Here is a 17,610-nt window from a genome sequence, read left to right on the forward strand (position 1 = left end):
AGTGGTGAAGCACACAAGGGATAATGTCAGGCAGCTGTGAAATGGGGTATTAGTGAATCTCACCACCAGCATGTCACCTGACTCCCCCTCTAATTGTTTTATTCCAGTGATTTACACCATGTTTTTCTCTTGTCTAAGTTGTTTTAAAATAAAGTGAGGGTCCAACCCCTATTAACAAGTCATGCCCATCAGTGGCCTCCCTGCACTAATAACATGCCCATCAGTGGCCTCCCTGCAATAATAACATGCCCATCAGTGGCCTCCTTGCACTAATAACATGCCCAGCAGCGGCCTTCCTGCACTAATAACATGCCCAGCAGCGGCCTTCCTGAACTAATAACATGTCCAGCAGCCACCTCCCTTCACTAATAACATGTTCCAGCAGCGGCCTCCCTTCACTAATAACATGTTCCAGCAGCTGCCTCCCTTCACTAATTAAATTCCCAATAGCATTTTATGCACATATTATTCACTGGGTATTTTATTAGTATAGGAAGGCCACTGCTAGACATTTTATTAGGGAAGGGAGGCCACTGCTAGACATTTGATTAGTAAAGGGACATGTTCACCAGTAAGCACGGGCAGGAATGTTAACATCTCCTTAACCGCCCACTGGTTTAAATTAGTGGTGGCTGGTCACAAGGCAAGAGGCATTCTTGCTCACATTCTGCTCCCACCCAGGATTGCCAGACATAACCCCTTTCCTCCCATTGCCGACTCCTCCTACTCTGCTTTCTCATACAGTTTGTGCAGCGCCCACACCACCACTTTTAGCAAAGCAATGGGGAAATGGGAGCAGGTCGTGCTAAAACTCATCTGAGTGGGTGAAAGACAACACACCATCCTGGAGCTGTGGACTGGAATAAAGGAGCAGATAGATGAGTGTTTGCTGCCACTGAACCTCAAGCCCAACAATGTAGTGTGCAACGATGGTCAGAACTTTGTAGCAGTTTTGGTCCAAGCCAGGTTGGCGTCAGTCATATGTATTGCACTTGTTCTCAACTTGATTGTGCACAGGTTGTGGCCAACTATACAGCCCTGCTGGAGCTGCTTCTTACAGAGAGTGCTAAGTGTTCTTACTGGTTTCACTGTTCACATTCACTGTTCACTGTGGTGTCGCTGGGGAGATGCAGAGGAGGAGGAGACACCTCCCACTAAGGACAGCTTGTTCTTGCCACTAGACATTGCCACTTGCCACTAAACATCGTGCCCCAAACTTCAGAAGATCGGATCAATGTCGTCCCTGGACATGGGGCCATCCATTATAGTAAAGGAGTTGTTCTAAGGAATGGAAAGCTTAACATGTAGAAGCTGCTCAGCTGGTTGACAACATACTGGTAGTGGTTTATTAGGCTATTTCTGATGACAGGTTTCCTTTAATGTTCATTAAGATGAACCAGGCAAGTATCCCATGAAACTTGGTTTTGCCAGTGTCTGAATAAGTTGCACCTTTCTGAAACTATACATTTTTTAAATTCTGCATTCCCATAACTTCAACTTCAAATATCAACTTTCTTCATTTACGAAATATAAACTTGAAATTTTGATTATCCATATTACCAGAATTTTAAAAGTAATGAGAGGCAGGGTGTCTGGTTTTTCAATTTTCATTTAAATGTAAGCCTATGTTAATAACTGGGTCTGAACACCCAGAGTGCCTGTTACCACAGCGAGAGGAAGAGTTTGAGATTTTCCCATTGCTTGATACCCTGGGTGCCGTTAACCGCTGTAACTTTTTTTAAAATTATTTTTGTTTGAGTGATTAGGTTATTATTTTAAGTACTTTCCCTAGCCCATTGTGGGCTATTCCCACCATGTTCAATGTTGTAGTCCTTACTACCCCCATTTTACAGCCATTTTTGGTTGTTTAACTCTGGGTCCTAAATTGACTTCAATGGGGTTCAGGTTTGGGTCAAAGTTGGACCCAAGGTCTGGATTCTGAGCCCAATTTTATTACAGAATCCAGACAAACCTGAATTTTGACCAACCCATTTATTTGTAGTCATTTGGAAAGTGAGAGCCATTAAAATAGAAAATGTCACTGGTTTCAATTTCACTTCATTGGAATAATTTTCTAGTTTCATTAAATTGAATATTAAATGGTATCATTGAGAAGTTCAAATTGTTTCTCAGAAAACAAGCCCAAACACATTTCTGTAAAATGAAAAATAAAAAAGTTATGGCTTTCGGGAGAAGGGGAGAAAAAAAAAAACAAATGCAGAAATGGAAAAGGGAATTGCCGGAAAGTGGTTAATGTGGGAGTACAGGACTACATATGAATTAATGAGGGTTGCCAGCCCTATATTATTAGTATATTATGGGGTCAAATTATATTATATTGGATAGGGCAGAGCAAAGCATGGTCAATTGTTAGCAGTATATAGTTTTTCGAAGCATAGTTTGGGATACCTTTATCTAGGGGGCACATTTATATGTGCAGGTTATCTACTTTTGGAATGTATTTTTTATTTATTTCTATATACAGGCATTATTCTAAATGATCCCATGGCAGTAGGCTGCTTAGATTTCATTCTTTTAATGGGCGAGGGGGGCACAATGTCATTCTTAAGGCAGCATAAAGGCTAGAATTGGCCCTGGTGCTGAGTGCTGAATCCCCTCCATCAATATTATTGTCCCTAAAAATCGATTTCAACGGACTGTGGAAAATCTGTGGAAAATTATGGGTGAGCAGCCCTGACATAGACAGCTAAATATTTTACTGCGTAACCATTTGTATGTCTAAACAGGTATTGGGAATAGCTGTCACATATCAGTAAATGATTTAAGTCAGTTAGTTTGTACTTTATTTTAATTTCTGAAGCAATTTTTTCATATTCTTCTTAGTTATTTTCACAAAGAGCCACCAAAATGGTTTCATAGTCTCCTTTTTTGTCATCCTGAAAACAAATGATAGTTACAGCATATTATTTTTAAAAAACTGGCACAAAAGGGAATTAAAGGGGTAATTTGTTCAGCTATACATACCATAATTGCCTGCTGCAGAGTTTTTCCATACATGTTCTTGTAATGAGCCTTGATTTCATTCATGTCGACTTCTGAACGGGAAACCATAACACGAATCAAATCTCTGTCTCTAGTCCCAGAGCCCTGTATACAGTTAAAGACATTTGATATGAGATAACAAACAGTGAAAGAGCAGACTATCAATAGTATTTATTTAAAGTAGACAAATATAAAATTATGGCAACACTTTATCCTAAAAATACAGGTTGTTAAGGCAGTACCATGTATACTGGAGTATAAGCCGAGTTTTTCAGCACAAAAAAATGTGCTGAAAAGCCCTTACTCGGCTTATACTTGAGTCTATGAAAAAAACCCCAAACTTCTGTACTCACCTTTCCGACGCCCCCCGCAGGTCCTCTTCTGTATTCTGAACCTCTGGCTCCATCTTCGGGTCCCTGCTGCATAGCACACACCATGACGTCAGCCGCTTGCCGACATCATAGTGTGTGCACTGCCATGGGCACACACTATGATGTCAGCAAGCGGCTGACGTCATAGTATATGCGACGGCAACGCAAAAGCGCATCATAATTCTGAAGTATTTTATGCCAAAAACCACATGGCATCTCAAGAAAGGGATGTGACTGCAGAAAATAATGTGATGCTGTGTGCGAATAAAGGTACAAAAATGTAGGTGGATTTTTCTGGTATTAAGTAAGTTAACTAATAAATGGTGAAAATTAAGATTTGCCAGTCTAAATATGTGACAGATTTATCACCATATCTGATGCATTTTAAGGACTCATGCACACAAATGGGCTTTCATAGACATGTGCTGGCCATTGTTTCAGCAGCATAGGTCCCAAAGGTCATTCAGGTGGCCCTACTTTCCGTGGTTCTGTGTGTCTGCAAATTTTGGAGCAGGTCATATCCCTGGACAAGTTTGCGGTTCGGCAGTCTTTTTCTAATTTTTGTAATTGGTACATGAGCAGAGCAAACTGACTCAATACACAATGTGGACGGTTGTGTGCGGCCTGTGAAAAACAACTGTTCATGTGCAGGTAGGCCACGACTGTCTACTGTAGTCTAATTCTGCACTTTGGACATTAAAGATGCACCAATGTATTCACAATGTTTCATTTAGCTTATTATGCCAAATTCTTTGGAGGTCAATAAAAAACACATCTGTCTGTCTTTGATCGCCAAAACATCTATAATGCCAAGATTTTGGCAGTAATTAATTAAAAATGTTGTGGATTACATTGTATTTCTTTTCCTCAGAAAATGTCAAGTCTGGACATCAAACATGTGTATTATATGTACCTTCATTGATAGGTAAAGCTTTTCAGCGAAGTAAGCAGATCTACTTGCAGCACACTTAACTGAGGAAAAAGGGAAGAGAAATAAATTATACAATTAATGGTTCATTATAGTTAACACATAACACAATGGGGCTCATTTACTAAGGGTCCGAATTGCGCATTTTCGTCGGGTTTCCTGAATTTTTCCGATTTGCGCCGAATTGCCCTGGGATTTTGGCGCATGCGATCAGATTGTGGCGCATCGGCCCCGGCTTTCACGTGACAGAAATCAGGGGCTGTGGCCGTCAGAAAACCTGACGGATCCGGAAAAAAAAGCAGAATTTAAAAAAGAATTTGTGTCGCAAGAATAGCACTCACATACACCAAGACGGAGGAGGTGAACTCCAACGGACTTCAACGCAGCAGCGACACCTAGTGGACATCGGGCGCACGACCTTAGTGAATCCCGGCAGAACCCGAATCGCTACTGGACCGGGTAAGTAAATCTGCCCCAATTTGTCTGTTGAGGGTGGGAATAATGTGTATTGCAGCCTTTTAAGGCTTTATCTATGATTTGGGGATTTTATGACGAATTGGTTTAATTTAAATTGCATTCTTTAAAGCGTTTTTAGCTGGTGACAAGTTCCAATAGGCATTTTGAAATTCATCATTGCAGATTCTTTGTCGGAATTCTGAATCATTTCAGTACTTTCTAAAAATATATTAGACGTTACCTGTCTCCCTGGCAGCAACGTCCAGTGAGTCACGAGGAGGACAGGTCCAAGGCCTGAGCCCCTATATCCTCAATTCATTTCGCCTCTCCTCTGCTCACTCTGCCTATGTCAGTTGGAGAGAAAGCACCCCTGCGACTCAGATAATGTTTAATATACTTTTATAAAGTACTAAAACAATTCAGAATGCTGACAAAGGTGTTTTTAAACTCTTTATTGCCGAGGCTATTAGAAACTCATCAGCTAAAAATGGCATTCTTGGTGTTATTATTTTTTGGGTTTTAACCTTAATTGCCCAGCTTAATGAAATGAATGACCTATCCATGGGAAAGGTGATAAGTGTCAAACTGGTTAGGGGCTGATACACTGTACCCCTACCAATTAGTTGATTTTGGCTACTTGCTGTGCTGGAATCAAACAGAACAGAGACGGAAACGCAGCCACATTCCCTGGGTAGAGGCCAGCCTGAGTAACCATTTCACAGCTCAGCTGTGCTTCCTGCTCTATTCAATGTGTTGGCACTGGTGACAGCAAATATTAGTTAATCAGTGATATTTTGATCTGATATTTATGACCTGTTATATGGCTAACAAATCAATATTACTAAGCTTCAAAACACCTTAAACACTGGGATGCAGATTGTATTTTTTTTTTTTGCTATAACATTCCTAACATTTTTGTAATACAAAATTTGGCAAAAATCAGACATTACAGCTTGGGTGTGAACGAAATTAACACGGAAATAGTAAAGCGATCTGTAAAAATATTTTTTTTATCACAACTTGACTCTTTCCTGTTCTTGTCTTTTTGTTTTATGAAGATGCTTTAAAGAAAATCTACCATCAAAATCAATCATGATAAACCAGGGACACTCACTCATAAATCCAGGCGCCATGACTAATCTTTTTGTAATATTTTATATTTGTTATCCATGGCCTTATATACATACCAATGGTTGTAAGGCACTTTTCAATGTCTCCTTTCATTTCCAGGTCCAATGCCTTGCTCACATCATGCTGGCTATACTTCTTGTATTTTTGAAATACTGCAATGTAAGCATTTTCATTATTTATTAAGGAAAATACATTGTTTTTAGAAAAAATATTGAATTTAGCTCCCTAACAAATGAGTTGTATATGCAGCCTTCAAAACATAAAGAGGAATCACAGTGTCTGCAGATTTGAAAGAGTAAATAGTTTGTCAATATGGCAATACATTGTAATCCCAATGTGTGGCAGGTTTATAAAATGGTTATTCTGCCTTAGATATTGTATGTACTTCACACCTTACTGATTATGATACTGGATGTAATCTTTAGCATATTTGACAGGGATACGTAAGTCCTAGTAGATTTTCTTTTAACTTGTTAAACTGACCTTTCTGGAGGTGGGGAAAACTGCGTGTCGTGAGGATGGAGATAAACACAGAACAATCAGTTCCTTTTCTCTTCTCTCCCGCTTCATAAAGGCCCTAGAATAAATAAAAATACAAGACATCCCTTTAGTGTTTGTCTGTTGCAGTGTTCCTAATGTATCTTTGCAAGACTGAGGGTTTTTTTTATTTGCGCCTTCTTCACTCACTATTTTTGAGCAAATCAAACACTTTTATGGGAGTAAATCAAAGTAAAACTGAGCCATATTTATTTCTATACACATTTTAAATGTGCCTCAAAACTCACAATCTGCAACAGGTACAGTTGTATATTTTCTTTTCAACCTCTAGGTGGCAGTGTCATAATGAATATAATGGAGCGTTAAGATAACAAATACATAGATAACAAATGTATATTTGAAACAAGGATATAGTGGAAACAGAGTGAATCACCCTAATATAGATTATAATGAATTATACATTTACTGTATCTACCTAATAAATATTTCATTGCACCATTCTAACACAAATGTTTTCTGAGTTTAAGGGATTCTGTGAGCTATTTTTTCAGTACTGGCCCCACACAAATGAAACCACTTTTAACATTACATAACCTGTTTACAACACTATGGTCGATACCATTAAGTCTGCTATTGTTATCATTGCTATTGCTATTTTGAATGCATTGCATGATAACTTAGCATTTAGTTAAATTTTGCTTTATTTTTTTCTTAGTAAAGCCTATGAGCTATGTTTTATATGAGTGTATTGTTCACAAATAGTTCTCTTCCTATAGTGATAGCAATGCTAGCAACATCATATGCTGTAGTGTACAAATATAGTTTGTATTGTATAAAAATCAGGTTTCATTGCAGACATGGAAAAAACTGTGATTGACAAAAGATTCACTTACCCTGGCGTCATTATCCACAAGTTCATCATTTACACGAGTGTCTTCACTGCGGTCCCCCTAGAACACATGGACAGCCATGTTATGATTATACCTGCTAATAAAACAGTCTGAATTGATGTCATATACCATCTAAGTATCTTATCTTTACACAATATTACCGTTTGCACTGCATGCACATATTCTAGCATTAGGTACAGATACAATGGGGTAGATGTATCTATATGCAATATGATTTTTAGCTGCTGTCAGGTTCCAATAGCCTATGCTATGCTGATTTTTAAAATGCCTTTGTCAGCATTCTTTATCATTTCAGTAGTATATAGTAGTTTGATTTACATTACCTGGCTCCATGCCAGCAGCATGTGGCGAGACCAGGAGAAGGGACAGCTGTGAGGCTCCACTCACCGGCTCCCTTTTAAATATATAATAGGGAGCAGCAGGCCAATCAGCCACCCCACACCACTCCCCTTTTAACCCAATTGTATCGGGGTAAGGGGGGCATAGTGAGCCGGTTTGGGCGGGGTTAAGTGAGCCATCGGCTCACTAAGGTGAGCCTGCTCATTCGCACACATCACTTGTGTGGAGGACAGAAGACTGACACAGGCACACATAGACTGCAGCTGCTCCTCTCTCCAGAAACTCACCACACGCTGCTGGTAAAGAACCAGGTGGTATGAATTAAACTTATATAAACTACTGAAATGCTTCAGAATGCTGACATAGCCTTTTAAAATCAGCATAGCATAGGCTATTGGAACCTGCCACTAGCTAAAAGTCATATTCTGTGACAGGTTCCCTGAAAGGGACCTAATTTTTCACTTGTAAAAGCCCATGACACCAGCAGTGCACATCTGCCTTTCTGCCTTTTCTAAGCATTTGCATTACAATATAATTGTGTGTTATAACTTACTCTTCCATCCTGACAAAATCCTGGAGTAGTCACAGGGGCGGGACTTTGGTTTGCATGCATTTCAAAAAACAACATGAGACCTGTTTGAGCTGCAGGCTGTCTCCATGTTTGTGCTCCTGTACAGCTTGTCCCTCCCCCACTGATGTCAGGCTGACCAGGCTGTGGCCTCTGAGAAGAAAGAGGAGGTGAAGCTAGACAGGAGCACAAAGGTGGGGATTAAGCTCTGAGGAGTGGGTAACACAGACAAGGCACATGTTGTTTTTTGAAATGCATCCAAACCAAAGTCCAGCCTCTGTGACTACCCCAGGATTTTGTCAGGGAGCAAGGTAAGTTATAACACACAATTATATTGTAATGCAAATGCTTAGAAAAGGCAGAAAGGCAGATTAGCACTGCTGGTGTCACAGGCTTTTACAATCTGTCTTGATGACAGGTTCCCTTAAAAGTCTGACTCATGGCTTTTTTTTCTTTGCCTGCTTTTCTGCTGCTCAGATGTGTCTGAGTTTTACTTTTTAATACATCTGAATTTAGGTCTATAGTGAATTTGCAACAAATATTATGTGCCTCACATCACCCCAGCATTAGTGGACAGTACAATGCAATAATACTTTCTATAGATCTGTAATTGTTTATGGATGAAAGTGGCCGCCAATATCAAAGAAATGCCCCATCCCTATTATGGTGCCAGGATTTGCCATATAGATGGTTCAACAATCCTGGGACCCAATCTCAACCTTCTTATGTGCTTAAAGTACAGAGTGTTTTCCCTTGTAATGTACAGTTCATTACTGATACCACTGTATATATAAATACCTTTGCCAGTGCCAGCAATGCTTTCTGGAAATCTCCAGATGTATCTGAGGTTATATCCTTGCACAGATCCGTCTTGAATACTGTAGAACAATTAAGACAGTCTTATAGGTGCATGCAGAATATTATTGCAGTAACCTGGGAGCAATGGGCTTGCTGGGTGTTGTAGTGTCACGTGGCAGTATGCAGCCCTAGAGTTCCCAAGTACCACACGGAGCCCTTCAGTTCTTCCGGAACACATTTGTGCAGTGTGCAGGGTAAATAACTTCTATCACAAAGTTCAGGTGAACCAGGTACTTTTTACTGAATGTAGTGCCAGAAAACTATCACAGTCATTTGTAATATAACAGTTGCTTAGCAGTGTATAGCTGATAGATGCACCAGTAATCTCCTTAATGGGAACCCATTAAAGGCGACAATACTGGGCAGAGAAGCCCTTGACTCAATGTTATCTTCTCTGACAAATAACTGCAGTAATGTCTTGAAGAAAATTACCGAAATTTCCTCCTGGTTGCGGAGCTGGGCTCAAAAGTGTGTATAGTATGCTTTGAATCAAAATATCAAACCTGAGTCTTCGACTCTAGCCACCAGAGCAGCGGCTTAAGGTAGGTTACGAATGGAGAGAGCAGAAGCAGGCCTCTGGCCTGGCTGAGGCCCAGCACACACTACCTGTGTAGGCCCAGGGAAAAAATTAACTAAACCCACCTGCTACAGGGGTGTTGACCTTGCACAGGGTCTACCCAGCCAAACAGCAGGGAGCCCTGTGTAAACATACTATGTAAGGATTTCACACAGGGACTTCCGGAGGGTTCCAGAATATTCTGAGTGAATCCAAGAGTGAGAGAGGAGGAGAGAAGATCCCTACAGTGACCTATCAGTTCTTACATAACTGTAGCAATCACATTTCAATCACAATGTCTAGTAAGTATAGGAAGTATAAAACAATATCAATCTGAAAATAGGTGTTTTTGTGCAAACCTGTAAAACAACACAGTGCAATACATTACCTATACAGTGCAACTATAACATCTGCCATCAAAGGTACAGGAAAACCCTAAAACATACCAAAGTGGCCCCTCTGGGTCACTGCATTATAACACATATAATCATACATAGCACTGTTTGTTCCCCTCATCAGATCAGTGTAATGTGGAAATCATGTCTTACCTCTTCTGCCCTTAGGCTAGGGCCATGCCTAGACTGATTGATTGCTTGAAGAAAATATGCATAGAGTAGCCCTCAGCTACGGACCCCACCCAGACTTTGTGATTGATATTTGCACCATTTTGAGGTAAACACATGTCCATTGATGATTACAGATGGGCAGGGTTTTTGTGTGTTCTACTTTGTATTTTCTATCTTTTTAACTGACTGGTTGCTCCAAGTTGTGAAAATCCAGATGAATTTCAGAAGTGTATAATAGCAATTTGTTGCTCATGGTCAGCACAGCATATGGGCCACACATTCTTTTCACTGACCCACTGATTTTTATCCCAGTATAGTGAAAGACGTTCAGACCAGGACATGCTCTACTCTTTAATGGAATAGGGGAAGATTTATCAGGATTTGTACACCATTTTTTGGACGACAATCACAAAAATCAGGCTATGACCCGGCCACTGCTGACGACATAGTATGGGCCTGCCGGCTGGGAGGTAGCATGGCCGCGACCTGCAGGCTTTTAAAGAAGACGGAAGACAGAAGAGGAAGAAAGAAGCGGAGCCGTGCGGACATGGAGAGTGGCGCTGAACATCGGGGCTGCAGGAGGGTGAGTATATAATTTAATTTTTTTATTGACTTGTGTATAAGCCGAGATGAGGTTTTTCATTTTTTGTGCTGAAAAACTTGGCTTATACACGAGTATAATTATTAATTAAATATATGGACCTAATGTAGTTTTGTCCACCAGCGCTGCAGGGCCAGCAGATACATCATGAGGTCTAAGCATCATGATGGACCGATCGCCAGCTTATGATATAAGGTAAGATGTATATGTAGAAATAAGGTGATTGACTCCATTTAGAGGACTGTGTCCTGATGTTCTTAATACTTACATTCTTTGTAGACTCTATTGATTTCTCTAAGTTCTTTGTTTGTTCTAGATGCTAAAATTTCAATTAGGGTATCCTCATCAGTTCCCAGACCCTAAGTGAATATATATAAACAAGTGGTTACTTAGATGTCTGTATTCAGTTGTTTTCAGTATGACCATTCATATACAGTACTATACATTAAAAATCTAGACTTTATTAAACAGACCCTTTACCTTGGTGGCACATTTCAGTTCCTGAGCATCATATTCAGCTGGGGTCTTCAGCAAAGCCAAGACAACCTCCTCAAAGTGACCAGAGAGGGCCTTCTTCAAAGCTTCCTCTAGAGGCTTGAAACAAAATTAAATTTTATAGTTTTATATGGAAACAAATTTATTAAAGTTCATGATAGATTCTTTTACACTGTAAGATTTCACTACCTGGAAATGTATGCAAAATTATCTGCAACCATTCATTTTGTTAATAAGAAATGTCCTCAAAGAGGTTGTTTGGTGGTTTTGGAACCATTTTTGTCTGAAGGTCACCCACCATGAGAGAACAGTGCCTGGGGGAGTTTTCACTATGATGCAAGGAGATGACCCTTCAGTGTTGCTTTTCTGGCGGGGAAAGAGGCCTTGGTGCATCATATATTAGTATGATGTTCAGAGTCCAGTTCTTAACACTGTTGTCTGTAAAATCCGTCCAGCATTTCTGTATTGCACGGTCATGTGGGCTGGCCTTAATGAGATTAGATTTCCTTGGATAACGTTATTTGTACATTTGTTTTTTCTGTACTAGATTATGGATGCTCTTCTAAAAGTGGTGATGTGTTTCACTGTACTTACCTTTCCAGTGGAGCACTGGTATGCTTTTTTAATGGCCTGGCGCTGAGCATTATTTCTTTTTGTCAAAACGGCAATTATCTTTGCTTCATCAACACCTTTTAAAAAAGGAAACTATTATAATTACAGTACTGCAACTTGAAAATTACAACATTTCACTGCTACACAGTCTAATAAAACATGGGTAGAAAAGGACGGTGCAATGGGTGATAATTAGAGATGAGCGAGTATACTCGTCCGAGTATACTGCTCGGTCGAGTATTAGCATACTCGGACCGGCTCGTTACTCGGACGAGTATCTCGCCGGTTAGAGATCGAGCAGTAAATTAATAAAATAAATTGAATAAAAGTATTTTTATTGTAAAAAAAATATTACACATGTTTGCAGATGTTTTACTTGTAAGAACACATTGAAATAACACTATTCTTCACTTTCCAGGTGTTCGCGCGTGTCTCCCGCTAAGTAAGGAGATGTGCACAAACATCTGGAATGTGAAGAATAGTGTTATTTCAATGTGTTCTGCACTTAAATGGTCCTGTATTCACTGTTTTTAATGTTTTAATTCTATTCTTCACTTTGCAGCTGTGCGCGCGTATCTCCGAACCTATCGGGAGACACGCGCGCACACCTGCAATGTGAAGAATAGAATTAAAACATTAAAAACAGTGAATACAGGACCATTTAAGTGCAGAACACATTGAAATAACACTATTCTTCACATTCCAGATGTTCGTGCACATCTCCTAACTTAGCGGGAGACATGCGCGAACACCTGCAAAGTGAAGAATAGTGTTATTTCAATGTGTTCTAACAAGTAAAACATCTGCAAACATCTGGAATTTTTTTTTTTGCACTGTTCTTTTACTGTTCAGTTTTATTAAAAAAATGCTCGGGTCTCCCATTGACTTCAATGGGGCTCGTTATTCGAGACGAGCACTCGAGCATCTGGAAAAGTTTGTCTCGAATAACGAGCACCCGAGCATTTTAGTGCTCGCTCATCTCTAGTGATAATGTTAAACGTTATACACTTTTGTTAAGCTGGTCTCAAAAGAACTGATGTCTATACCCAGAGGCATTCAGAGGGACAATCTGAGCAAAAACGAACGTGAGAGTCTTTCCAAATTAAAAGCCCTAAAGGGAGTACTAATAAAACCAGCCGACAAAGGCGGGAATGTTGTGATCTGGCCTGAGACCGCTTATAAAAAGGAGGTATTCAGACAGCTGAAAAATCGCGATTGCTACAAGAAACTTAAATTCAATCCCCTTTCATCTTTTAATTTACAGGTTAAGCTGCTCCTAATGAAGGCGGTAGACGATAATATTATTTCAAAAGCGGTAGCAGAAGCTCTCTTCATCAAGGATCCCATGATCTCAACCTTATACTTGCTGCCTAAAATCCACAAAAATCTGACCAATCCCACCGGAAGACCCATTATCTCCGGCCGAGGTAATTGCACTGATAATATCTGCAAATATATTGACACCATTTTACAACCTTTGGTGAAGGGTCTCCCTTCCTATCTTCAGGACTCCACTGACCTTCTGCGGAAGCTGGAGGGGACCCACTTGGACCCTGGCCTGCTTCTGGTCACCTGCGATGTGGAGTCGCTGTACACGTCCATCAAGCATGATGACGGTCTGAGTGCGGTCTCATATTTCCTACGCCTGTCACAATATGAAGACAGTGAGGTTTCCTTCATCTTGACACTCCTTGAGTTTGCACTCAGACATAATTTTTTCACCTTCAATGGGTCCTTCTACCTGCAGCTCCAGGGAACGGCTATGGGGGCGGCTTGCGCCCCCTCATATGCCAATCTGTTCCTGGGGCTGTGGGAGAGGGACCTCTTCCTGTCAGATGGTGGAGATGCAATGTGCCGCGTTCTCTTCTGGGCGCGGTACATTGATGACATCTTCATCATCTGGCAGGGAGATGAGGATGGACTTAAATCCTTCTTTGATGTGCTGAACAATAACCAACGGAATATCAAACTTACTTGGTCATCTGATTCCAATTCCAGAGATTTCTTGGATATTCGTGTCATGAAGGATTCCTCAGGATATCTCCAGACGGACGTCTTCAGGAAAACTACATCAACTAATAGCTTGCTACATGCTACCTCAGCTCACCCACCTCAGACCATCAATGCTGTACCCATTGGTCAATTTTTACGTATGAAGAGAATCTGTTCTTCTTCTGAAGAATTTGAAAAACAAGCTGAAGATCTCTCGAACCGCTTTCTCGAACGCGGCTACAGCAAGAGAAGCATTTCCAAAGCGTACAGAAGAGCTTGTACTACTGACCGCAATTCTCTCCTCTACCCTAAGAAATCTGTGAAAACTGTACAACCCCCTCGATTCATCACTACTTACCATAACCGGTGGAAGGATATGCAGCACATCCTTCAGAAATTCTGGCCGATTCTCACTTCAGATCCTATTCTAGAAAAAATAATAACCCCCTTCCCATCTATTGTGTCCCGCAGAGCACGCAACCTCAGGGATTCACTTGTGCATAGTTATTTTGTTCCTGATCCACCTACACGAATTTTTGGAGCACAACCACCAAAATGGGGCTGCCTTCCCTGTGGGAAATGTATTGCATGCCCAAACGTGGAAAAATCAACACACTTCTCCCGATCAGACGGGACAAGACAGTACAAGATCACATGGCCCATCAACTGTACCACCAAGGGCGTAATTTATTATGCCACGTGCCCATGTAGAAAAATTTACGTAGGCATGACGACACGGGAACTTAAACTCAGGGTACGCGAGCATGTCACCGGGATCTTGGCTTCATCAGCTGTGCTCCAAGAGGAGGATATCTTGAAGTTGAAACCTATACCTCGGCATTTTAAGCAAACTCATCACTCGGATCCATCAGGCTTTAAGGTAATAGGAATAGACCACGTTAACTTAGATCTCTGTGGTGGGGCTCTCAAACGGAGATTACTCCAATTAGAGTCGAAATGGATTTGGACACTTCATACAGTGTCCCCTCATGGACTAAATGAGAACTTCGGGTTTTCTGCCTTCCTGTAAATATCCTTTATCTATAGGTTTACCCTTTTGCCTCCTTCTGCCGCTCTCTGTGTCCGCCTCTTGTGGTGCTCCTTCATGTTTTTAATTCATTTGTATGTTAAAGATTTTAACTCACTTTGTCTTTTTTTATTTTTATTTTTGTATTATAGAACGTTAATTCTGTGTCGGAAGATCTGGAAGCTACTCATGTTTATTGCCCTTCGGGGATACTGGACTATCGATGGAATGACTTTGTTTCTTTATTTGCCAGCCACCAGGACCGCGATGCCTTGTTTCTCCTAACCATCTCTCCACCTCGTCCCTACTTCATCCTTTCACCTTTCCCACAGTCCACCACACTCTTGCGCACTATGTTTTTTACCCATTGTTGGGTTTTTTTGGCACTCCTTGCTGCATTATTTTTTGCCACTATTTGCACATCATCCTTGGGCACATCCACTTTTGTCACTTAGTGTCACTCCTCGCACATCATCTTTCTTATCACGTCTGTGGTCTCTCCTCGCACCCATGCACTCGCAACATTGACCATATGTTGCACATGATCTCCCAGCACCACTTCTTGTTCACTCCATTCCATTTCCCCAGGACCTTCCACTTGCATATGGTCCTTGTGTACCATCTTACATTATATCACTTCCCCATGCACATATTTCCTTCCGATGCACTTCATGCCTTTTTGCCCTTGCAGCATCCCATCCGTAGATGGTCCCCTCTCTTTGCAGCCCGTATACTTACCCATGTCTGCACATTCACTTTTGCATACTTACCTTACACCATCTACATCACTTATATTGCAGTTTGCACACTACCTACACTACTTACCTTATATCCACTCTTGGTTGGTTCAACCTGTTCTCTCTTTTGCCAATGAGTGCATCACTTGGCTCATGCATATCCTTTTCGCTCTTCATTCCATCCTTCCCACACTTACATGTTTTATCATCCTGCTCTAAGACACTGTTGATACACTATTTCATCCCACATTCAACATGGTGTCTGAAGTCCTCAGGTGTAAGGTGCGCATGCCCGTTGACCGCTGTGCGCCTGCGCGTGTGGGCGGCGGCTCATGTCGTCATCCGGATCATGTGACTTGCTCCCGGTGACGTACTTGTCCCGCCTACCCACCGCGCGGACGCACAAGTCACGGATCATGCGCCCAATATATTTCACCTCCCGCTTATTTGGCGCAGGTGCGCCTCGCTTCTCCTATTGGTTAGCTTCCATGATTTAATCTTTCTGCGCCGTCCACAGCACCACCCCTTGACAAAGTCCTGCGAGGACGAAACACGTGTCGGGGAGGTGCTGGGCAGCTCTCCTCTCATGCGCTGTTGACACTTTATAATTGTAGGTATAACTGTTTTATTTCTCCATCTGCGCTCCCATTACTCATTGTTTACTCATTCAGCATTGACTGATTTCTAGGGCTTTGCACTATGCACTTTATGATGTTATGAAATATCTTGCCTATTGTCTACTAATTATTTGTGCTGCCCAGCACCTATCTTTGGCTGTTTGCCTTGTAACCACCTGGTATTATGTGATTGTCTTATTTTTAACGCATATCAATAAATCTCATGTTTTAGTAACGCACGCTCACTTTGTTGCTTTTTTGGTTATTTGCTTTCTGAGCTTAGCAATTTGTACATTGTTGGTGCCCCATCTGCATTGTGGCAACATCGCTGTAATTTATGATATATTCGGTCCATATTTTGCTTTAATAGGTCTTTCATGCTTTTTTAATGGCCTGGCACTGAGCATTATTTCTTTTTGTCAAAACGGCAATTATCTTTGCTTCATCAACACCTTTTAAAAAAGGAAACTATTATAATTACAGTACTGCAACTTGAAAATTACAACATTTCACTGCTACACAGTCTAATAAAACATGGGTAGAAAAGGACGGTGCAATGGGTGATAATGTTAAACGTTATACACTCAAGGTATTTTATTGTCATACTAAAATTGATCATTTCTAATTTAAACTATGACAATAAAATCCATTTAGGGTATTATTAAGTTCTCACCTTCCAGCAATCCCTGTGGTTCCTCATCTATCTTCTGCATTAACACAACTCAGCTACATGCGCTGGGCCTGTGCTCACACTATGACGCGGCGCCTCGTGACGTTATAGCGTGTGCGTGGGCCCATCACACAGAGCTAGGTCACGCTACTGCAGAAGATAGAATGGGAGCCATGTGGAGCACCAGATATTGTTTTCTTTTTATAAAGTGTAAGGGGGGGGGGGGTTAACTGCAGTACACTGGGGCTACCTATATACTAGGGGTGGGGGCGGTTTCAGTGTGTTGAGGCTACTGTCAGGATTTGAACCGGCATCCTGTCGCCTTTCTCTACCACTGGGCAATGTAGCCTGATTGTTATTCCCTGTCTTTTTGTTGCTGGTTTTTCTGCATAATCTGCTGGTGTTTTCAAGTCTCAGCTGTGGTAAGTTGTATTGTATCTGCAGCTTATTCCTGGCTCTCTTCTGTAGGAATATCTATACTTACTAAGTAGCTTGTTTCTTTCATTGTGGTGAGAGAAGTTTGTCTTTTCTCTTGTATGTACTCACCACGTTCCTGTCTGTTCCCCTTTGTCCGTGTTTATTTTCTAGTGAGTGTTTTTTGGACCTGCTCTGGTTGTTACCAACTATTCCTGTCCACTCTATTGCCCTTCTTCCTGCATTCAGGTTGTGTGTTT

The 17,610-nt window shown here is 41.1% G+C and overlaps 1 protein-coding gene across 4 annotated transcripts in view; it reads right to left on the reverse strand.

Annotated features, from left to right (window-relative positions):
* Nucleotides 1-2,787: 2,787 nt before the first annotated feature.
* Nucleotides 2,788-17,610, reverse strand: part of LOC140132079 (annexin A1-like) — an 85,596-nt gene continuing 70,773 nt past the window's right edge. For all 4 annotated transcript variants that reach the window (XM_072150949.1, XM_072150947.1, XM_072150950.1 and 1 more), the window contains exons 4-13: nt 11,876-11,970; nt 11,267-11,380; nt 11,055-11,145; nt 9,004-9,083; nt 7,281-7,337; nt 6,373-6,466; nt 5,946-6,041; nt 4,288-4,346; nt 2,986-3,108; nt 2,788-2,897 (exon numbers count right to left, since the gene is read on the reverse strand). In XM_072150949.1, coding sequence (XP_072007050.1) covers nt 2,841-2,897; nt 2,986-3,108; nt 4,288-4,346; nt 5,946-6,041; nt 6,373-6,466; nt 7,281-7,337; nt 9,004-9,083; nt 11,055-11,145; nt 11,267-11,380; nt 11,876-11,970 — 866 coding nt within the window. In that variant the 3' untranslated portion in view covers nt 2,788-2,840. The remainder of the gene's footprint in view (nt 2,898-2,985; nt 3,109-4,287; nt 4,347-5,945; nt 6,042-6,372; nt 6,467-7,280; nt 7,338-9,003; nt 9,084-11,054; nt 11,146-11,266; nt 11,381-11,875; nt 11,971-17,610) is intronic.

The sequence above is a fragment of the Engystomops pustulosus genome, chromosome 1 (assembly GCF_040894005.1).
Source record: "Engystomops pustulosus chromosome 1, aEngPut4.maternal, whole genome shotgun sequence".
Taxonomy (NCBI): domain Eukaryota; kingdom Metazoa; phylum Chordata; class Amphibia; order Anura; family Leptodactylidae; genus Engystomops; species Engystomops pustulosus.